Source organism: Urocitellus parryii, chromosome 10 (genome assembly GCF_045843805.1).
Source record: "Urocitellus parryii isolate mUroPar1 chromosome 10, mUroPar1.hap1, whole genome shotgun sequence".
NCBI classification, from domain to species: domain Eukaryota; kingdom Metazoa; phylum Chordata; class Mammalia; order Rodentia; family Sciuridae; genus Urocitellus; species Urocitellus parryii.
Window position 1 is genome coordinate 108716745 of NC_135540.1, and position 19585 is coordinate 108736329.

At 36.1% G+C, this 19585-nt stretch overlaps 1 protein-coding gene across 10 annotated transcripts in view; it reads left to right on the forward strand.

The window, feature by feature from the left end:
- The first annotated feature begins 10434 nt into the window (after nt 1-10434).
- Gabra4 (gamma-aminobutyric acid type A receptor subunit alpha4) overlaps nt 10435-19585 on the forward strand; it is a 63229-nt gene continuing 54078 nt past the window's right edge. For 6 of the 10 annotated variants that reach the window (XM_026386045.2, XM_026386069.2, XM_026386100.1 and 3 more), the window contains exons 1-2: nt 10446-10531; nt 10921-11039. In XM_026386045.2, the coding sequence (XP_026241830.2) occupies nt 10446-10531; nt 10921-11039 (205 nt within the window). Of the gene's footprint in view, nt 10532-10920; nt 11064-19585 lie in introns of all 10 variants that reach the window. The other 4 variants (XM_026386055.2, XM_026386063.2, XM_026386036.2 and 1 more) reach the window with 2 other exon arrangements.

Below are 19585 nucleotides of genomic sequence, written 5' to 3' on the forward strand. Positions count from 1 at the left end.
TTTGTGATAAGTTAGTTCCAAACACTGTGTGGATTTGATGGCAGGCTAGTGTATACCTGTAATACTTTGATTACTTAATTTCTGTGTACCTGCTCTGTGCACAGTTTCTGTGTTGTAAAAATACTGAAAAAGCTATGTAAATACATGCTATCGTGCTTTTCTTTAAAAGGTTTGCTGTTTAAATTTTTGAAAGATCAACATAATTTTGTGTAGAATGATTAGTGAAAATACATGCAAACTTCAGGTTAATTTAGTGTTTTCTTCTAATTTTGAATATATTTGAAGTAGGGATCCCATCATATCACCAGTTAAAAAAAATGATAAAATAAAAATATCCAATGCATAGAAAAGAATTAAAGAAAATGCACAATAGATACCACGTCTTTGCTTTTTGGACTTATATTGCCCAATATACTCACTTACTGATGTTTTCCCCAAAGTTTATAAAGTCAACAGTGATATTCTTGTAAAAGTTTAGGCTCTTTAATATTTTTTAAAAAATAGTTTTGGAAAGTTGTTTTATTTAAATGTTTGAATTCTACATAATTTGTTTCTTCTATTGCTAAAATTTTGTATTCTCCAAAGTTTTTAAAATGAGGATACATTTTTTGGTTTGATTAAGTAATTAAAGGGACAAATTTTAAATACAATGGCTAATTTAAAATCTAAGTAATGGCTCATGTATATCTGATATTTATAAATGATCATATATCATGAGTCCTTAACTATAACACAAACTAGTACACATCACAAGAAAACAGGATAAGGTGTTATAAGACAAAGCTCATAGTTCTGTAAGAATTTCATATCACCTTTTAGACCAACTCAATGGCATTTGAAAGACAAGAAAAATTTTAACACTGAATTGACACATTAAAATTTTAAAAGACCCTAAATGACAATGGATCTTATATTCCCATATCACTTATGTTAGGGTTCTTCAGAGAAATAATCAACAGGATAGATATTCACTATACATCTATCATCTATTCATCTATTAAGAATTTAAGAAGTTGACTTATGACTATAGAGGCTATATTATAGCTTAGATAGAAAGTTTCCCCCAAAGGCTCATGTGTGAGACAATGCAAGAATTTTTAGAGATGAAATGATTAGATATAACTTAATCGGTGGATTAATCCATGATATGTATGAACTGGGTGATAACTAGAGGTGGGTATGGTGTGGCTGGATGAAGTAGGTCACTGGAGGTATGACTCTGGGGTTTATATTTTGTCCATGGTGAGCAGAGATCCTTCCTGCTTCCTGGTTGCTATGTTCTGAACTGCTTTCATCACCTTGGGCCCAAAACTATAGAGTCAGCAGATCATGGACCAAATCTCTGAAATCTTGAGCCAAAATAAATGTCCTCCTCTACATTGTTCTTGTCAAGTCTTTTGGTGATAGCAATGCCAAAGCGACTAAAACAGGCTGGAAAATCTGAAATATTTAGGATGGGCTGGCAGGCTGAGACCCAAGAAAGAACCAATGTTGCGATTGAAGTTCAAAAAGAACATCTTGGCTGAATTCCCTCTTGGGAGGAGTTCAGTCTTTGTCTATCAAGGCCTCCAACTATTGAATGAGATACACCCACATTATGCCAGTGATCTGTTGTATTCAAAAATCTTCATTCTCATGATAATCTTATTTTTAAAAATGTGTTAACAGAAATAGTCAGAATAATATTTTACAAAATATCTGGGTACTAGGGCCTAGACAAGTTGACACAAAATTAGCCATCACATCACTCTTATAAAATATTATTCAACTTTTTTTTTCTATAAAATATTTTAGGCATATTACAAAGTATATATAGCAGATACTTTTTTTCCAGAGTGTCTTGTACTATTTTTATAACTTTTGTCATCGTTGATTCTTTTTTACAATTTTATTGATTCTTTTTAGTTACATATAACTTTAGGATACATTTTGATATAATCATAAAAGCATGGAATATATTTTGCTCTAATTTAGTCCCCTCCGTCTACTCTACTGATCTTTCTGCAATTTATTTATAGTTATTTTTAAATTAGTGTCTTGCAAATATACTTGAAATTGAACTCATTGTGGTATATTCATGTATGTACATAAAAAGTTCTCCCAGATTTATCCAGCTGTTCTTCCCCTACCCTGTCCCTCTTTCCTCCCCGCAATTCCATTTTCTACTCTAGTAGTTGTTCTTTAATGATGGCCACCGTCTCCTTACATCCTGTGCACCCCCTTTTACAGATCTCATCTGACCTTGTAACTTGCTTTGACCTAAAGAATGATGCTCTCTGACTTTCAAGGTTTCATTTAAAAAGTCTTCAGTTTCAGTTTAACTCTTGACATTCTGCTTTAAAGAAAACAGCCTGTACTTTTAAAGATTCACCATCTTGAGATCATCATGATGTAAAGAAATCCATACTGATTACATAAGAAGGATGGGGGGGAGGGGAGGAGGAAGGAGAGTCAGCCAATACCACCCCCCCACCAGATATCCCAGTCCTGCAATCAATGAGCTCTTAAGTGCCCAACTCAGTCAAACCTTCAGATGACTCTTGCTTCAGGCACCATCTCACTGTGATACTGTAATAGCATGAGGTTCCTCCAGGGAGAACCACCGTGCGAGGCCAGTCAAACTATGGGCAGTATGAGAGATCAAGAAGGTTTATAGTGTTTTATTGCACAGCAGTAGATAATCAGAACAATACAAAAAAAAAAAAAAAAAAAAAAAGCAATGCAATGAACTCCCACATCCTTACCACCAGAACTGGCAAATCAGTGTTTTGGACAACTTATTTCCATGAAATAAGGCTTAACATAAATAGTTGAGGCAGTCAGGTTTCCTGACCCTTATTCCATTCCTCTTTCTTTCTTTCCACAGATGTTTACTATCTTGAACTTTAATTTGTCTCTTCATGAGGGTTTTCTTTCAATCTTTTTTTTATTGATTCTTTTTAGTGATACATGACAATAGAATTTATTTTGACATACTTATCAAAGGATGGAATATAATTTGTTCTAATTCAGTCCCCAGTACTTCCCCTACCCTTCCTTTCCTTTTCCCCTCCCTATCACCTTCCTTCTACTCTACTGATCTTTATGCTCTTATAGTTTTGGTTTTTTTTTTTTTTTTTTTTTTTTTTTTTTTTTTTTTTTTTTGAGTACAGGGATTGAACTCAGGGGCACTGGAACACTAAGCCACATCCTCGGCCCTATTTTGTATTTTATTTAGAGACAGGGTCTGGCTTTTGCTGAGGCTGACTTTGAAATTGCAATCCTCCTGCCTCAGCCTCTGAAGCTGCTGGGATTATAGGTGTGTGCCATCTTGCCCAGCTATAGTTATTTATTTATTTATTTAAATTAGTGTCTTGTGGATGTACATGATGATGAGATTCCCTGTGGTGCATTCATATGTGTACATTGGAATGTTACATCAGATTCATCTCCACTGTCTTTCCCTGTCCCATTCCACCTCCCTTCCCTTTGTTTACTCCACTAATTTTTATTCTATTCTTTTTTAAATTTCCCCCTCCATATTTTGAATTAGCTTCTCATGTGGTATTTTTCACGTCAGTAAATTTATACCTACAAGCAATGCACAATGTTATTTTTCATGCTCTAAATTTTCTGTGAATGATTTTTTACTGAAGAAATTATTCTTCTTTTTGCTTAATTTGTTTACATTATATTTTTGGCATATATACATATTAATGCATACACCTTATTTTCTAAATTTTAAATGCTATATATACTTTAGTTTGGATAGGGTTTGAGTGTGCACCCAAAGGTCACGTGTTGGAAATATGGTCTCCAGAGTTGTGATACAAGAGGTGGTTGACTCTTTAAGATGTGGAACTGAATGAAAGGAATAGGCTATCTGAGGTATTGTCCTTTAATGATATTAATATAGAGTTTAAGATTAAGGTTTTTGTGTGATTCTGATTAGGTACTGTGAGAAGGTTGTTATAAAACCAAGACTGGACTTTCTTTAATCTCTCTGATTTTCTGTCCCGTCTTGTCTTGTGATCTCTCCCTTTCACAAGCACTCCTACCACAATACCACCTGTAATGATGTGATGCAGCCAGAGGAGTCCTCACTATAGCCAATGTGATTCTTATTTTTTCAGCCTCCAAAAGTCTGAGCTAAATGAGCCTCTTCTTTATATAGTACTCAGCTTCATGTATTTTGTTTTAGCAATGGAAAACCAACTAATGTAGCATAACACTCCATCTACACAGCAACATAATGCATTCATCTCCTGCTAAAGGACATTTCATTTTTTCTAATTTCCTATTAATACAAAATGCTATATTTTAGATGTTTGTTTATGAACAAGTTTGAGAATTTCATTAGCCTATAAAATGGGCATGAAATAGTTTGGTAATATGATATCTCATGATATATGACACAACATAATATTATCATAAAATAGGCACTTATAAACAAATTTAATAACATGTTTGATTTGGGTCACAATTGGTAATGCATAAATTTCCCTCACTAGCCATTATTATCAAGTACTAAAAACAATATACATCACTTCATAATAGAAACTTTGAAAATGTATACACATACAACACATATACATGAATGCAATTAAGAGAATACTTATTCTAATAATTAGAATATTTATTCTAATAATAGTACTTTGTGTAAACTTTATGGAATATTTATATATAGAAATATTCATGACTTTTTGAGGAGTATTTCCAAATATACTCTGAGAGCTCATTCTAGAATTCAAGTTCTAATAAATAAAATAATGCTTCTCATATTATTAGTGGTTTGCAAAAAAGCATACAAGTATTTGTTAAATATATTACTGAGATTTCTGACCCTTCAAATGTACTCTTCCTACTTACTATAAAATATTTGGATCTTCAAATCAAACTAAAGCTGACATTGGAGAGCTAGTATTTCATAATATAATTTTAAAAATATGGTATTTTGGAGATCTTTCAGCATGTCTCAATGTCCAACTGGACTTTGGATAATTATAAAAATATTTAATTAATTATTTAAAATACACACTATAATAGTTGATTTTCTAAATTCCATGTCTAGAGGTTATTCCAGTAAGGTACAAGCATCACCCAAACTGTATTTCTTTTTCAAATAATCACACTGAAATAACTACGTTTGCATTAACTAAATGGCAAAAAAAAAATTTGGAGCAGTTTCAATGGATATTATGAAATATTTCTTCAAGTAGAATTTGTTAAATTCCTTCAGATTTGAGAAGACTTGTAAACTGTAGATAAGGATGTAAATTGGTACAGCCATAATGGAAAAACTAGAGAGGTTCCTCAAAAACTTAAAACGAGAACTACCACATGACCAGCAATTCCTCTACTGGATATATGTCCAAAAGAAATGACATTAGCACCTTGTAAATAGATTTACATGCTTTATGCTTATTGTAGCATCATTTATCATTATCAGAATTTGGAACAACCTAAATGTTCACTGATGGATGAATGGATAAATTATGGCATGTTTTTATATATGTATACATATATATGTAAAATATAATATATATGTAATATATATTTTACATATTTATTTATAATTTATATTATATATTATTTACTATTCATCCACATGTATATAATTACATACATATGTATTATTAATCCTTTTTTTAGAGAGAGAGAGAGAGAGAGAGAGAGAAGAGAGAGAGAGAGAATTTTTTAATATTTATTTTTTAGTTCTCGGCGGACACAACATCTTTGTTTGTATGTGGTGCTGAGGATTGAACCTGGGCCACCTGCATGCCAGGCGAGCTCGCTACCTCTTGAGCCACATCCCCAGCCCATTAATCCTTATTTAAAAAGATACTGTCATTTGCTATGACACGGATGAAACTAGAGAGTATTGTGCTAAGTAAAATAATCCAAACACAGAAAGACAAATACCAAATGATCTCACTTATATGTGGAATTTTTAGCAAACTGAATACATAGAAATGGATGGTAGAATGGTTACCCAGGCAAGATTGCACACGGGGAGGAAATAAGGTGATGCAACCTTAAAGTGTACAAGCTTTCAGTTATTTAGGGTGAATAAGTTTACAGCTCTAAGGTACAGCATGGTGACCATAGTTAACAATATTGTGTTATGTGCTGAACATTTCAGTGCTCAGAGAGTAAATTTCAGGTGTTCTTATACCTCATACAAACAAAATGTTACTATGTAAGGTGATTTATATGTTAATTTGATAATAGTAATCATTTCTATATATATCTATATCATATCCTACAACTTAAATGTACACACACAGTGAAAAAGTGAGTCAATCCCAAAAAACTAAATGCCAATTTTTTTCTCTGATATAAGGAGGCTGATTCATAGTAGAGTAGGGAGACTTATGGAAGGTATGGTATATTTTAACATCTTCTTAGTTCTCCACAGCAATATAGCCAGTTGGAGGAATCCACTCAGAGTAATGGCCATCATTAATAGGAAGCTCATACAGAAAGCAGTAGCATATTTAATGATGTTTTAAACTTAATGTAAATTAAAATTGCTCCGAATGGTGGGTTGCTTAAAAGCATGGGAGGAACAGAAGAACTCTAGATAGGGCAAGGGAGTAGGGGGGGAAGGAAGGGAGCATGGGTTAGAAATGATAATGGAATGTGATGGACATCATTATCCAAAGTACATGTATGAAGACACGAATTGGTGTGAATATACTTTTATACAACCAGAGATATGAAAAATTTGTGCTCTATATGTGTAATATTAATTGTAATGCATTCCACTGTCATATATAAATAAAACATTTTTTTTAAAAAAGAATGAAGCTAAAAACTACAACCAAAAATAATAGATTAGGCTGGCATACAAGTACCATTTCAGTGGCAATGTTATTTTAATAAAAATAAAGAAAGACATAACTAGAGAGTCTCAGATCAGTTCTTCTTACCTATACAAATAAATGGGACAGAGAACTGAATTAACATAGTCAATAATTCCTATACTCTTAGAATAGAAATGTTTTAAATTCAGTCTGCCTCCATAAGCCTTCAGAATTTAAAGCAGTAAGTAAACCACTATCCTCTTTAAATGGATATAATTGGTTAAATATTTACCAGAAAGAATTAACAGAAAGAAAGAGGAATAAGTTGAATTCTTTCAGATTACTAGTCACTTTATTAACACTCAAAACATTTGAGAAATTGATGACATATGGAACTAAGTAGCCACAAACGAGTTGCATAATAGACTATAGAACCTGACAATGGACAAGCTCATAAAATGTAGTGAAAATGTTTATCACACATGAGTTACAAATGTTTGTTCACCTACTTGTTTGAATATTTCATTATGTGCAACATCTTTTATATCAAAACATTATTCCATATTATAGTTGTTCATAGTATGCAGATCTGGTGAAAGTTATGAACACTTTCACAAGAAAATATATTTTGTTCCATAGTACAAGATATTGTGTTTATTTTCAGGGGATTTATGAAGTGTCTGCTAAGACTTTAGCCTTAGGACAATCTATATTATTTGTATCCCATTATATCAGATATAAACCTATCTGTTAAATTTATGAAATGTAACTGGCTTACCATAATGATATTTTTAAAAAGTGTACTTGGACCCAATTCAAATTCTACTAAACATAGCAACCAAAGACTCATGGAAGGTATGGTATATTTTAACATCTTCTTAGTTCTCCAAAGCAATATAGTCAGTTGGAGGAATCCACTCAGAGTATTGGGCCATCATTAATAGAAAGCTCATACAGAAAGCAGTAGCATATTTAATGATGTTTTAAACTTAATGTAAATTAAAATTGCTCCAAATGGTGGGTTACTTAAAAGAAAACTCATGTTGACAAGCAATGTGTATTTTTAAATAAGATTTCAGGCGGAAAAACCCAACATATGACTTCATTAAGTAATATAAAGGTAGCATAAGTAAAAGACTGTGAAAAAATAGAAAGTGATATAAATGACTGTACTATTTTCTTAGCTAAACTGTAAATACAATATATATTTACTATATATTCAGATTATAGTATATGTATTATATATGTATATATTCTGTTTTCTGTAATATATACCATATACTATATATCATAAACCAGATAATGAAAATATAATTAGAAATAACTACACTTAAAGGCGGATCACCATTTCTATTTCCAGCAATTAGTTTCACATATTTAAAGATGAAAATTTAAATACATATGGAAATTATTTTTCCCAAGGCCATTTTTTGTTGTTTATTTTTTAATATGTATTTTTTAAACATAAATTGTATGGGAAACTAGTTCAAAAAAGGCTATTTCAATTTTAGAAAGTGTAGGAATGTATTAAGATTGGAGAAATAATAAAAGAAGTAGTATACTAATTATGTATTTTGAGCTTTTATGCAGAAAATATGTAGAGACAGGTGTTTTCATGGCATATCTACTATTTGAATTGTTTTTCCCAAATGAGATAGCTTGAATTTCATCTGAATTATGAAGATGGATCTGGGACCAAGTGATTCACTGATTTAATTGTTCATTCAATATTTATGGATATGCCATGTACTATGCACTACAACAAATGAATAAAAATTACCCAGCTTGGGCCTCAAGGAGATTATAATCTATGAGAAGAATGATACAGATGAAATAAATATGAAGTATACTAAATTCTGAGAAGACAGCAGTGCAGAATGCAGAACATCATGGCAGCACATGCTTTGTCTATTACATACTATGGACACCTTTGGCTTCCCTTTTGAAAGAAAACTGTAATCAGGAGATTGAAACAAACAAAACCCCAAACCCCTCTCTAAAATAATGTTGTTTTTAAAAATTTTATGTTTTGGGTGCTGGAGATTTAATCCAGAGATGCTTTACAACTGAGCTACATCCCCAAAGGCACTCCCCACCCCACCCCCTTTTTTAAAATTTTGAGACAGATTTTTCAATAAATTGCTTAGGGCCTTGCTAAATTGCTGAGGCTGGTTTGAAACTTGTGATCCTCCTGTCTCAGCTTCCTTAATTGCTGGGATTACAGGCATGGGCCACCATGTCCAGTCCTAATATAACGTTTTATATTGCCCACTACTCATCAAAATTTAAACAAATCATTAAAATTCTAACCAAAATATAAAAATTGATTTCTCATTCTAAGGCTTAACATCATTGATCCATTATATGCACATTTCCACACATGCAGCAGAATTAATGTGAAAGACACTTTCTCCCTTGAAACCAATAATTGTTTTTAAAAGATCTGATGGAAGTACTCATTTTTATTCAATAGAACAGTAAAAGTATATAGTGCTAGGTTTTCCCTTTCAAGTCATAAATGAACTAACTTGCTCCCCTTCATTTTTATTTCTTTCTGTCCCCCTTACCACCCCCCCCAAAAAAAAAACCTCACATAGACTGAAGCATTTTTTTTTTCTTTCTTCCTCCTCTCCTCTCCCCAGCTATCTTCCCCCTTTCTTCCTTCCTAAAGCCATCAATCTCTGGAAATCCGACAGCTCCATTCTGAAGTGTTGCAATAAGTGAAAGTGATTTTGTCCCGCAGTCGCTCGTCTCTCCTCCCCTCCAGAAAAGGATGGAACAGCAAAGTGGAGGCCGTGCGTGTGTCGGTGGGCGCTGGCAGAGTAAGCACATTTGGCATTTTTAAAGCAATAGCTTGACAAATAAACAGGGGGTCCACTTCTTAAGTTTGGCGAGAGTCCGCCCAGGTAGTTGAAACCGCTTTTATCAGGAGGAATCTCTTCTTCCTTTTGTCACCACTGACATTCCTCCTACCCCTAGCTGCTCAACGGGAGGGTCTCAAAGATTATATCTGCCCAGACCAGATCCCCTTTCTTCACTCACCACGGCCTCCTACCCCTACGCCCAGCAAACCCTGTCATCCCGCCCTTTCTCCACCTCCAGCACTGACAATGGGTACAAACAAGTCCTCGCACAACCTAATAGAGAAGAGCTTCATTGGTTAGATACAAATCCCGGCGGAAGAGAGGAGGACCAGGAGAGAGAAGAGGAAGCCCAGCTCCGCTGTGGGCGGAGATACATTGGGGTGAGGGCTTGCAGACCTGGAGAGGGGCGAAGGACCTAGGTCCCCGTCCCCAGAGTTACAGGTTGGAACAAACTTGCCTGGCTTTGCGTCGCTGACGCGTCCAAGTTAACCCCTGTACCTTGATGTGCCGGCACCAGAGGGCGAGGAGCGGTATACATAGCTCTACATACACATGGAACGCTGAGCTAGGAAAGGAGGGGGCGAGGAAAGGCAGGTTCCGCCTCCCCTGGCCCGCGTGCACACACACGCCCACCGCGGCTCGGGCTGGCGGAGCGCGGGCGAGTGTGAGCGCGGGCGAGTGTGAGCGCGAGTGTGCGCACGCCGCAGGAGCCACTCTGCCCTCTCCTCGCACCCTGCTCAGGGCATCTTGAGAGCCTGGAAACGTGAACAGGCTTAAAGTATGGCATGTTGCAAAGATGGTTTCTGCCAAGAAGGTACCCGCGATCGCGCTGTGCTCCGGGTTCAGTTTCGCCCTCCTGCACTTCCTGTGCCAGGCTGTTTGGTGAGTTCTCTGGGGTCCTTGGGGGGCGCGGGGGAAAGGAGAGAAGTGGGTAGCTCTTGGCCCTCTCTGTCCGCCCACCCCTCTCTGAGCGAAATGGACCTGCTTTACTGTAATACCGTGGGCTGAAGCCAAGCTTTTCTGTGACCGCGTAGATGCAGAGAGGACCAGGGGCTCCTGGTGCAAAAAGAATGTGGGTACAGGGGTTCGGGCTGCCGGGGGCAAGGGGTGCGCTTTTCTGACCATTTTGGTCTTCCTGCATTCCAACCCCCAACCCTGTCTCTAGCTTGGGGCAAGCGACTATTTCCCTAGAAGGCAAACCTGTTTCCACCTGTTCTCAGTTGCATTCTTAAAATAATCCTTTCCACCCCCGTTTTTTTTGGCTCTTGCAGTTTAAACGAATCCCCAGGACAGAACCAAAAGGAGGAGAAATTGTGCCCGGAAAATTTTACCCGCATCCTGGACAGTTTGCTCGATGGTTATGACAACAGGCTGCGTCCTGGATTTGGGGGTATGAACTATTTTAGATGCACAAGTGTGTTCTGTCTGTCCCTTCCTGATCGGTCTGTCTGTGGAAAAATCATTAAGTATGCCCTGTGTGCAAAAATGAAAAAATTCTCTTTCTGTCCCTCTTCCCCCTACCCCCCTCCGCCAGTTTTCCCTCTCTCTTCCTCTCCTCTCTTGGTGAGACCTATGACAAGAAGACCGCCCCCACCAGTACTTTCCCATCTCCCTGCCCCCTCAGAAGCTTTGCCTCTCCTCCACACTAATTACCTACCGACCTGACAGCAGGGTAGGGATGGTTGGGGAGAGAGGAGAGTCAACAACAGATTCATTTGAGAGCTTAGCTGAGACTGCCCTGCTCCCTGTGAACTGAGTTTTCCTCAAACTGGTTACTTGGCCCAGAGCAGGTTCCACTGGAGGCAGCTGATCTGAAGTCCCTTGTCCTCCCACGTGTCCCTTTCTCTGCCAAAAGCTCGGCCTGTGTTCTACCTAGGGCATGAATCTGGGGCACGAAGCTGACTGCTTTGCTAGGGAACTCAATCCATTCCTTTTCTCTTCATTTTACTTTCTTTGGGAAGGTGGCATTTGCTTCCCTCCTAAGATGATGGAGTCAGTAGTGTTCAGCTTTATTTCTTCTTTCAACCATATACATATATAGCCTAACAGATAATCAGCCATTAACAGTACTGTTGCTCTCCTATTCATAGTTTCTTTGCATATATAATAAGAACCTATGTGACAAGCTCTGTGCTGGAGCTTCAAACAACTTCTCAGTCCAGTTCCATGAAGATAAGTGATTTGCTAGGATCCCACTCACCAGGTCATCCCACCTCTTCTAATAGCAAAGTCTCTGTTCTTTCTACTGTTCTAATTACCCTTCAGCAAATGAATTGAATAAGACATACACACTAGTTTGAAGGAGCTTACATTCTTTTAGCAGTAATAGTAGTACCAATAATAACATCCACTAATTTTGTATTCATTATATAAAATTTTCATGTAGACCATGCATTTTTACAGGTATTTCTTTATGCCTCACAACAGCCCCAAGAACAAACCCTAACTTTATCCTTTTTTTACAGATGAAGAAACTGAGGCTTGAAAAATTAAGTAACTGCTTCAAGCTCACAGTTAGTAAATGTCAGGGACAGAATATGAACCATGATTGATTGTGTATTTAAAAAATAAACCATGTAGATTGGGATGGTATTATGTATAATGAGATGTGATCAATATCACATAATATTAGAAACATGGAGGAATCTAATGCTTCCTATTGAGGGAATATAAGAGAGAGATGGTGGGAGACTAGAGAAGGCAAAAGAGTGGGGAGCGGACAGCATTAGATATGAGGGAGGATGAGTGTGGTCCCAGGTTAGAAAGAGTTGTTGGAGATAATGTAGTTGAATGGAGTAGAGTTGATGATTCTTTGAAATCTGTCTAGGGTCATTCTTCTCATTTAACAAATGAGGCAACGAGGACAAGAAAGGATTTAGACAAGGACACATAGCATATTAATGATAGGCTTGGATCAGGTCTTCTGAATTCCAAATGATTTGTGTGTGTGTGTGTGTGTGTGTGTGTGTGTGTGTGTGTGTGTGTCTTTTATTGAGAAAGTCATGGGAAGCCACTGAAGGTATTAATTCAGTATTTGTGTGTAGACAGTGATAAAGATGGATGAAAAGGATGGGAGTTTTTTTTTTTCTGGTTCTTTTCCCATTGCTACTCCAGGGATAGGTTGCCCACACTTCATTTGCCTTCATGCAAATCTGAAAAGAGGCTTCATTAGAGAAGTGAATCATTTGTCAAGGCATGATCTTTCATAAGTGACTGGGAAATTATCATTTTAGATCAAAAATAGTTTTGTGGAGAATGTTTCAGATGATGTGGTGCCATTTAAAACTATATTATATCAATAAGAGAGGATTTATCTGCCCAGAAAGGGTAAGTTTTAAACATGACATTTCAAGTAAAAAAAATAAATTAATTAACAAAAGCATCAACTAGTATATAGTTTAAATATGCATCAGAGAACTGATGTACCTGAACATAAATGAAAGTGAAAAGCCATAACTGGAACTATATGGTTTTATTATTATAGGTTGAAAGTTAAAATAATATCTGTCTAATTGGTTATAAAGCAAGTTGCAATTCAAAAGGGAGAAGGTATCCATTGTATATGGATTTTTTTTTTCTTTTTGACCATGTACTGTCTCCTGTAACACTATATTGATAATGAGTGAAAACAATCTGTGTAAGCCAATCCTGGGTTTTGGTTAACTACAATACTGCTAAATTTCTCAAGGGCATTATTATTCATCTTACTTCTCATTGCCAAGTGATCTGCATTATTCACCTGGGCATACTTTCAAAGCATTGTGGGAAGGGGCTGAATTCTCCCCACTTTAATGGTTAGCAGTTAATTAATGATTAAGAATTTACTACAAAGTACAATGTTAGTTTTTTTTCTTGTACTCTGCTCATAAATATTTGTGGTAGATGTGATTCATTTTTTTTTAGAAATGGGTCATTTTCTAAATGTGTACTATTCCAAATGTGACAGATGAATAGTAATTATCACCTGCAGAAAATGTGTTATCTGTTTACATGAAATTGTAAATGTACACCAACTGAAAATAATAAGAAAACTTGTTAGCACAGACTCTGGATGCTAGAAGTTTGATCCCTTCTATGACATTTTATACTTTGTGGAAAGTTTGACATTTTATAAATAAGATGAAAACAATTCAGATTTTGACTGGTACACTATAAATATGGATCGACTTCCTGGTTCCTTTAATCCTACTTCTGCTCTTTGTGGAACATTTACTTTTTATCTGTTTATACAACTTTGCTGTGTTCCATTTAAAATAAAGCTAAAAGCAAAGATTTGAATTGAAATTGGATGGTTTGTGATTGCTCAGTAGGCCAGGCAGGGGTTGAAATAGATTTGGAAACTAAATTACATATTTTTAACTCAGCAGCACAGCTTGCAGTGGGGAAATAAAAGGAGCTGAAATGGTTCTCTTCTTTTCATCGCTCCAGGATCTCTTCTCCCTTGTCTCCACATTCCCCTTTGGGGAAGAAAAGGGGAAAAGGTGAGAAGAGAAGGAAGGAGGCATGTTGAGAGAAGCTGGAATGGGACTTCAGAAGGGACATAGCTCTTTCAACCTCTGATGAATCAGTTGCTATCATGCTGAAGTAGCTTGGACCTGCTTAGAAGTGACGCACAAGAGAACCCTTCCACAGAGAAGCTAGAGGATCATTCCTCTTTGTTCTGGTCCACTTTCAAAACTGTTATCTGCCTTCTTAAAAATGCATAGCTAGGTTACTAACCACTGGCAGATAATTTGGGAATCTTGCCCTAACTCAATTATGCAAGGTTGCTCATAACATAGTAGGACTTGACTGCACATTAGTGGTGTCCTTTACAGTTTTGAAAATATTTTTATATACAGTATTTACTAAGATTATCACATAAACAAAGAGAAGTAGGGAAAGCCTTATTAATCTCTTAGAGAAGAAGGTGGAACAAGATTCAGTGAATTTCCCAAGAACTCTACAGTGAGTAACAGATGAAGTCACAAAATCCAATCCAACTTTAAGCCCTTAGGCAGCTGGTCTATTGTTAGGTCCACCTCTGAGGCTTTTAACATAATCCTATATATCATTAATTGAATTGTCCCCAAAATGCCTTCTTGTTACTCAGTTACATAAATTCTTGAGATAAACAAAACTATATTTCCCCCAAAGGAGTGAAATGAAACTCAGTTCTTCCTGGTACTGGGAATTGAGCCCAGGGACACTATACCACTGAGCTATATCCCTAGTCCTTTTTTTTTTTTAGACAGAGACTTGCTAAGTTGCCAAGACAGACCTTAAATTTGAACTCCTCTTGTCTCAACCTCTGGAATAGCTAGGATTTCAAGAGTTTACTACTGAAATAAGAACTTTGATTCTAAACATTTTATAACATTTAAAATGGAAAAAAATGAATGCAGAAACTTTTATTCATTGAGGTTAATTGAAATATTGTCTCACAAAAAACAAGTTTTCCAAGAAATGCTTTCAAATGATTTATATCTCAAAGTGTAGTTCCTGTGTACTAGCTTTATTAATTGAATGTCAACAGAGAACACATTTTTTAAAATACATGGATGTAAAATACATTTCAACTCCACACAGTGATAGAAATGTAAAGCTTCATTCTCTTTTGATTTGTTACATTCATTTATTCATTCATTTATCTATTCATCTATTTATGTGCATTGAGAAATTACTCTGTGTCAGAATAATGCAAGGCTGTGAAGATATGGTTCTGATCCAGCATTGGCCCTCATAGTCTTTATGGAGAGAAATAAAAATAGCAAAGAAGCAAATAACAAAATAATTAAATGAAAATGCTATGATAAAAGCTAATAGCATGTAAGAGAGAGAAAAAGAATTTGGATGGGGAAATCTATTTTAGATAGAAATGGTAGTCAAGGAGGTTTTTCAAATTAAGAAAGACCTACACATGGCAGGCATGGAAAGTGTAGGAGAAAAGTTATTTTCAGGCAGAAAAAATAAAAAATAAAAAGCCAGTGCAAAGTCCAAAGGTATATAGTATAGAATTGTCATTTAGACAGTGAAAGGTGTTTGTTCTGCCTGTAGTCAGAAAGCGAGAGCAAGTCTTATAGAATGAGTTTGGGATGGTGAACAGAGTCTAGGTCATGCAAGACCTTTGGGGATCCTGTATAGAAACAGATTATTTCCTCAGTGAACCTGAAAATTGTTAGAATTCTTTAAGAGGAGAGATTTTCATGCTATTACTTAGATAGTAATATGATCCATCTAGTTGCTACATGAAGAAAAAGAGGCAGGGCAATATGGAAACAAGAGAACCAATGAAGAAGTTTTTTTGTTGTTGTTGTTTTTGGCAGGTTAGAGTTCTCTCCATTAAGTTGATGGTTACATGGAAAAACAATGTAGATGTAGTAAAAATGGGTGTAAGTGGATAAGTGGAATCAGCTGAGGCTTTTTTTTTTTGTAGGTTTAATTGGTCAAAGAATTGCTGTTAAATTTGATGTGGGGGGTGATATACAAAAGGGAAACTTTTAAAAAGATTCCTTGTTTTCTATTTTGGGAAAATGGGTGAGGATGATATTTTTTAAAGTTAAAGAGGGTTACCCAACTTTCTGCTCTCACGAACTCACAGTGTAGTGGAAAAAATGGAAAAGAAGCATCCGAGATAAATGGTTTATAGTGTGCTAGATGTTGCTGAACTGCTATTGAGTGGACTATTAAAGCAGGGGAGGAGGTTGCAGTTTAAACTTGGGCGTAGTTAGGGAGAGTTCATCGGGAAGGTGCTATTGAACACTGATCATAGGTGAGTAAGAGCATAAGCCCCATTTGGGTGGGGTCTTGGGGAGAGATGGGATTCTAGGTGTGAACATGCATGCCTGTGCTGCAGGGCTGAAGAAAAAGAAGGTGTCCAAGACATAAGGTTGTGCAAACCTTTGAATGCTGAGGACTTTGCTTTTCCTCAGAGTCAGACCAGTCACGACTTGAGGGATTTTAGCAGGGACAAGTTCCGCTAAAGACTCACCTTGACTGCTGTGTTGAGAACAGTCAGTCAGAGGCAAAGACAGATATGCAGAGGTTTTTCACAATAAACCAGGCAAAAGAGGATGAATATTTTGTCCAAGCTGGCAGCAGAGAAGTGTGTCATTTTCTAAGAAATGATTGGCTTCTGCCCATATTTTGAAGTTAGAGTCAAATGATGACAGCTAGAATGTGGGATATGACAGAAAGGAAGGTGTGAAGGCTGACTCCAAAGTTTTTGACTTAAACACCCAGTAAAAATGGAGTTGTTAAATTATAGCAGAAGCAGATTGGGGTATGATGAACCGTTTTATGTGCCTAAGTTTGAGATGCCTACTAGAATCAAGTGGTCGTGAGCCTGGAATTTAGGGATGATGGGCATGTCAACATACATGTTATTTAAAATCATAAGACCAGAGAGGTCACTGGGAGATTACAGATGATAGAGAAGAGGCTCCAATATTGAGCTCTGATGCTAAGCAGAGAGAAGGGAAAAGGAATCTCTTTCCCAGAAGATTGTGGAGGCATGGCTGGTGAGGTGTGATAGCAGGAAAACAGAGTGTGCATGAGTAGGAAAAAACCAGTATTTTAATTAAGTTAAACACTTCTGACAGTTCAAGAAGGGAAAGATATGAACCTAAAATTGACCACTAGATTTTGCAATGTGCATATATTCAATAATTTTGACAAGAGCAGTTTTTAGCAGCATGGTGAATGAAGAAGTCTGGGTACATTCAAGATAGAATGAGAGGAATTTTCTTCTGGGTGTTTGTACAGGAAGTAGATAAATGGGATAGTAGTTGTAAAGAGATAGAATCAAGAGAGCTTTTTAAAAGTGGGAGAAATATGATTACTTTTAAAATTGGCAGGGGAAAATACTATACATGGAGGGAACTGATGGTATGTATTGATGAAAGGAATTTTGTGCACCTTAAGCATGAAAACTGGATATAATTGATGATGAAGTTGAATAGGGAGGGAAGAAGTTGAGGCAGTGTGTACAGATTTTCTTTTTCAGAACTTTAAATGTGAAAGGCAAGAGACACAGAGGGTTGCCTTTTTTTAAGGTTAGAAATATCATAACTTGTATGTGTACTACTGGGAATAATCTAGTTGAGGATAATTTAATGTTAGAGTGGAGGGAAGGGACATTTGAAAGAAAGATCCCCTTTAGAAGATAGACTGGACTTTCTTATTCTTTCAATTTACCAAAACCAAACAAAACATAACTAGTTATGTTATTCCTGTGTTAATGCAGGAATATTCAGAGGTAAAATGATTACGTTATGAGAGCTGTAAACAAACCACTCCATCCTAGTATGAATGGACTGATTGGGTGATATCTCTACATAGATGCGGAGTGGCTGGTGAGGTGGATCACTGTGGGCATGCCCTGGAAGGGGCGATCTTCTCTGTGTCCCCTTCTCCTTTCTCCCCTTCTCATTTCAGTGATTCCTGGTAGCCATGAGCTGAACAGCTTTTCTCTGCCTTGTCCTTCCACCATAATTTTCTGCCTTACCTTGGGCCCGGAGTAGTGGAGTTGACTGACCATGTATTGAATCTCTGAAGAAGCCAAAATAAACTTTCCTCCTCTAAATTGCTCTTGTCAGGTATTTTGGTCCTGGTGACAAAAGGGTGACTACCACAATAGTACTATTATATGTTTACATTTTCTGTAAGGTAAGGATATGAAGGATGCATTTGGTGTTTCCTGAAACAGGCACTGCAAAATATAGATTGTGGGATATTAGTAAATTGGTGGATATTTAGGTAATACTTCACTTCGTGGCTTATTAGATTTTTTTTTCAGGTAGAAAAAATACCACAGCTAATACTTGTTTATCATTAAACATTGCTGCTTTATACCAGGCCTTTACAGATATATTTATTTTAATAAGCCTCAGGTGCATATAATTGATTTCTGGATTAAAATAATCCTTGATTTATGAAACATTTTTATTGGCTCACACATAACCTTCTTTCCATTCCTCCATCTATACATCTACCCACCCATCCGTGTACTAATTAAAATATGGTAAACATACCAACTAAACCATTAGCCAGCACAGAGTAGGACCTTGACAACTTTTATTCTGCTATGTGCTCCCTTTATGCTATCTTTCTCTCCTCCCCTCCCAAATTAACCACCACTCTGAATACTTTTTAAATTTATTTTCAATTTATAAAAAGTTATCTTTTTTTAAAAGTATATTTTAAATGTTTAATTGCCTTGAAATGTCTGTATTTAAACTTTTGATGTTTTTTAGACTTAATTATGTATTGCTTAGCTTCATTCTTATTGTTGCGTGCCGTTATAGATCGTTCATTTTAACTGTTGTGTGATATTCCCATAGCATAGAAACCAGCTTATTTATCTTCTCTGCTTGGCAGTTGGCTTATTACTTGTTTCCAAGACTGTATTGCTGTGAATATTCTGGTCCAAATTTCCTGCTGTAAATGTACAAGAGTTTCTTTTGCATACATATCAAGGAATAGATTTTTCTAGGTCTTCGTGTAAGTGGGAGTTTCACTTGAAAAGATAATGCCAAACTGTTTTCCATGATGAGTTTGTAAAATGAAAGTCCCTTTTACAATGAACATGAGATTCAGAATCCAAATACCCTTTAATGTCAGGGAAGAGTGTGTATGTTTGGGTGTATGTGTTTCCTATGGAATATTTGACATGGTAATTTTATCCTGCAGGGATCTTATTTTTTTCTGAGTTTTGTCACGATCTAATGTAGCTGAATATTTTTTCTCGTCTTTACTGGCCATGAGTGAGTATTCTTTTTCAGTGAATTGCTTGGTTTCATATTTTTGCACAATTTATTGTTGCTTTTCCTATTCATTTGATAGCTTTAATTATTTGCAGAATAGACCAGCATTGATAGAAGGATAATATTATAAAAGAAGCATTAATCTTTAATGTCTCCTAAGTAAAAGAAACTTCTAGGAAATCTATATGTTTTC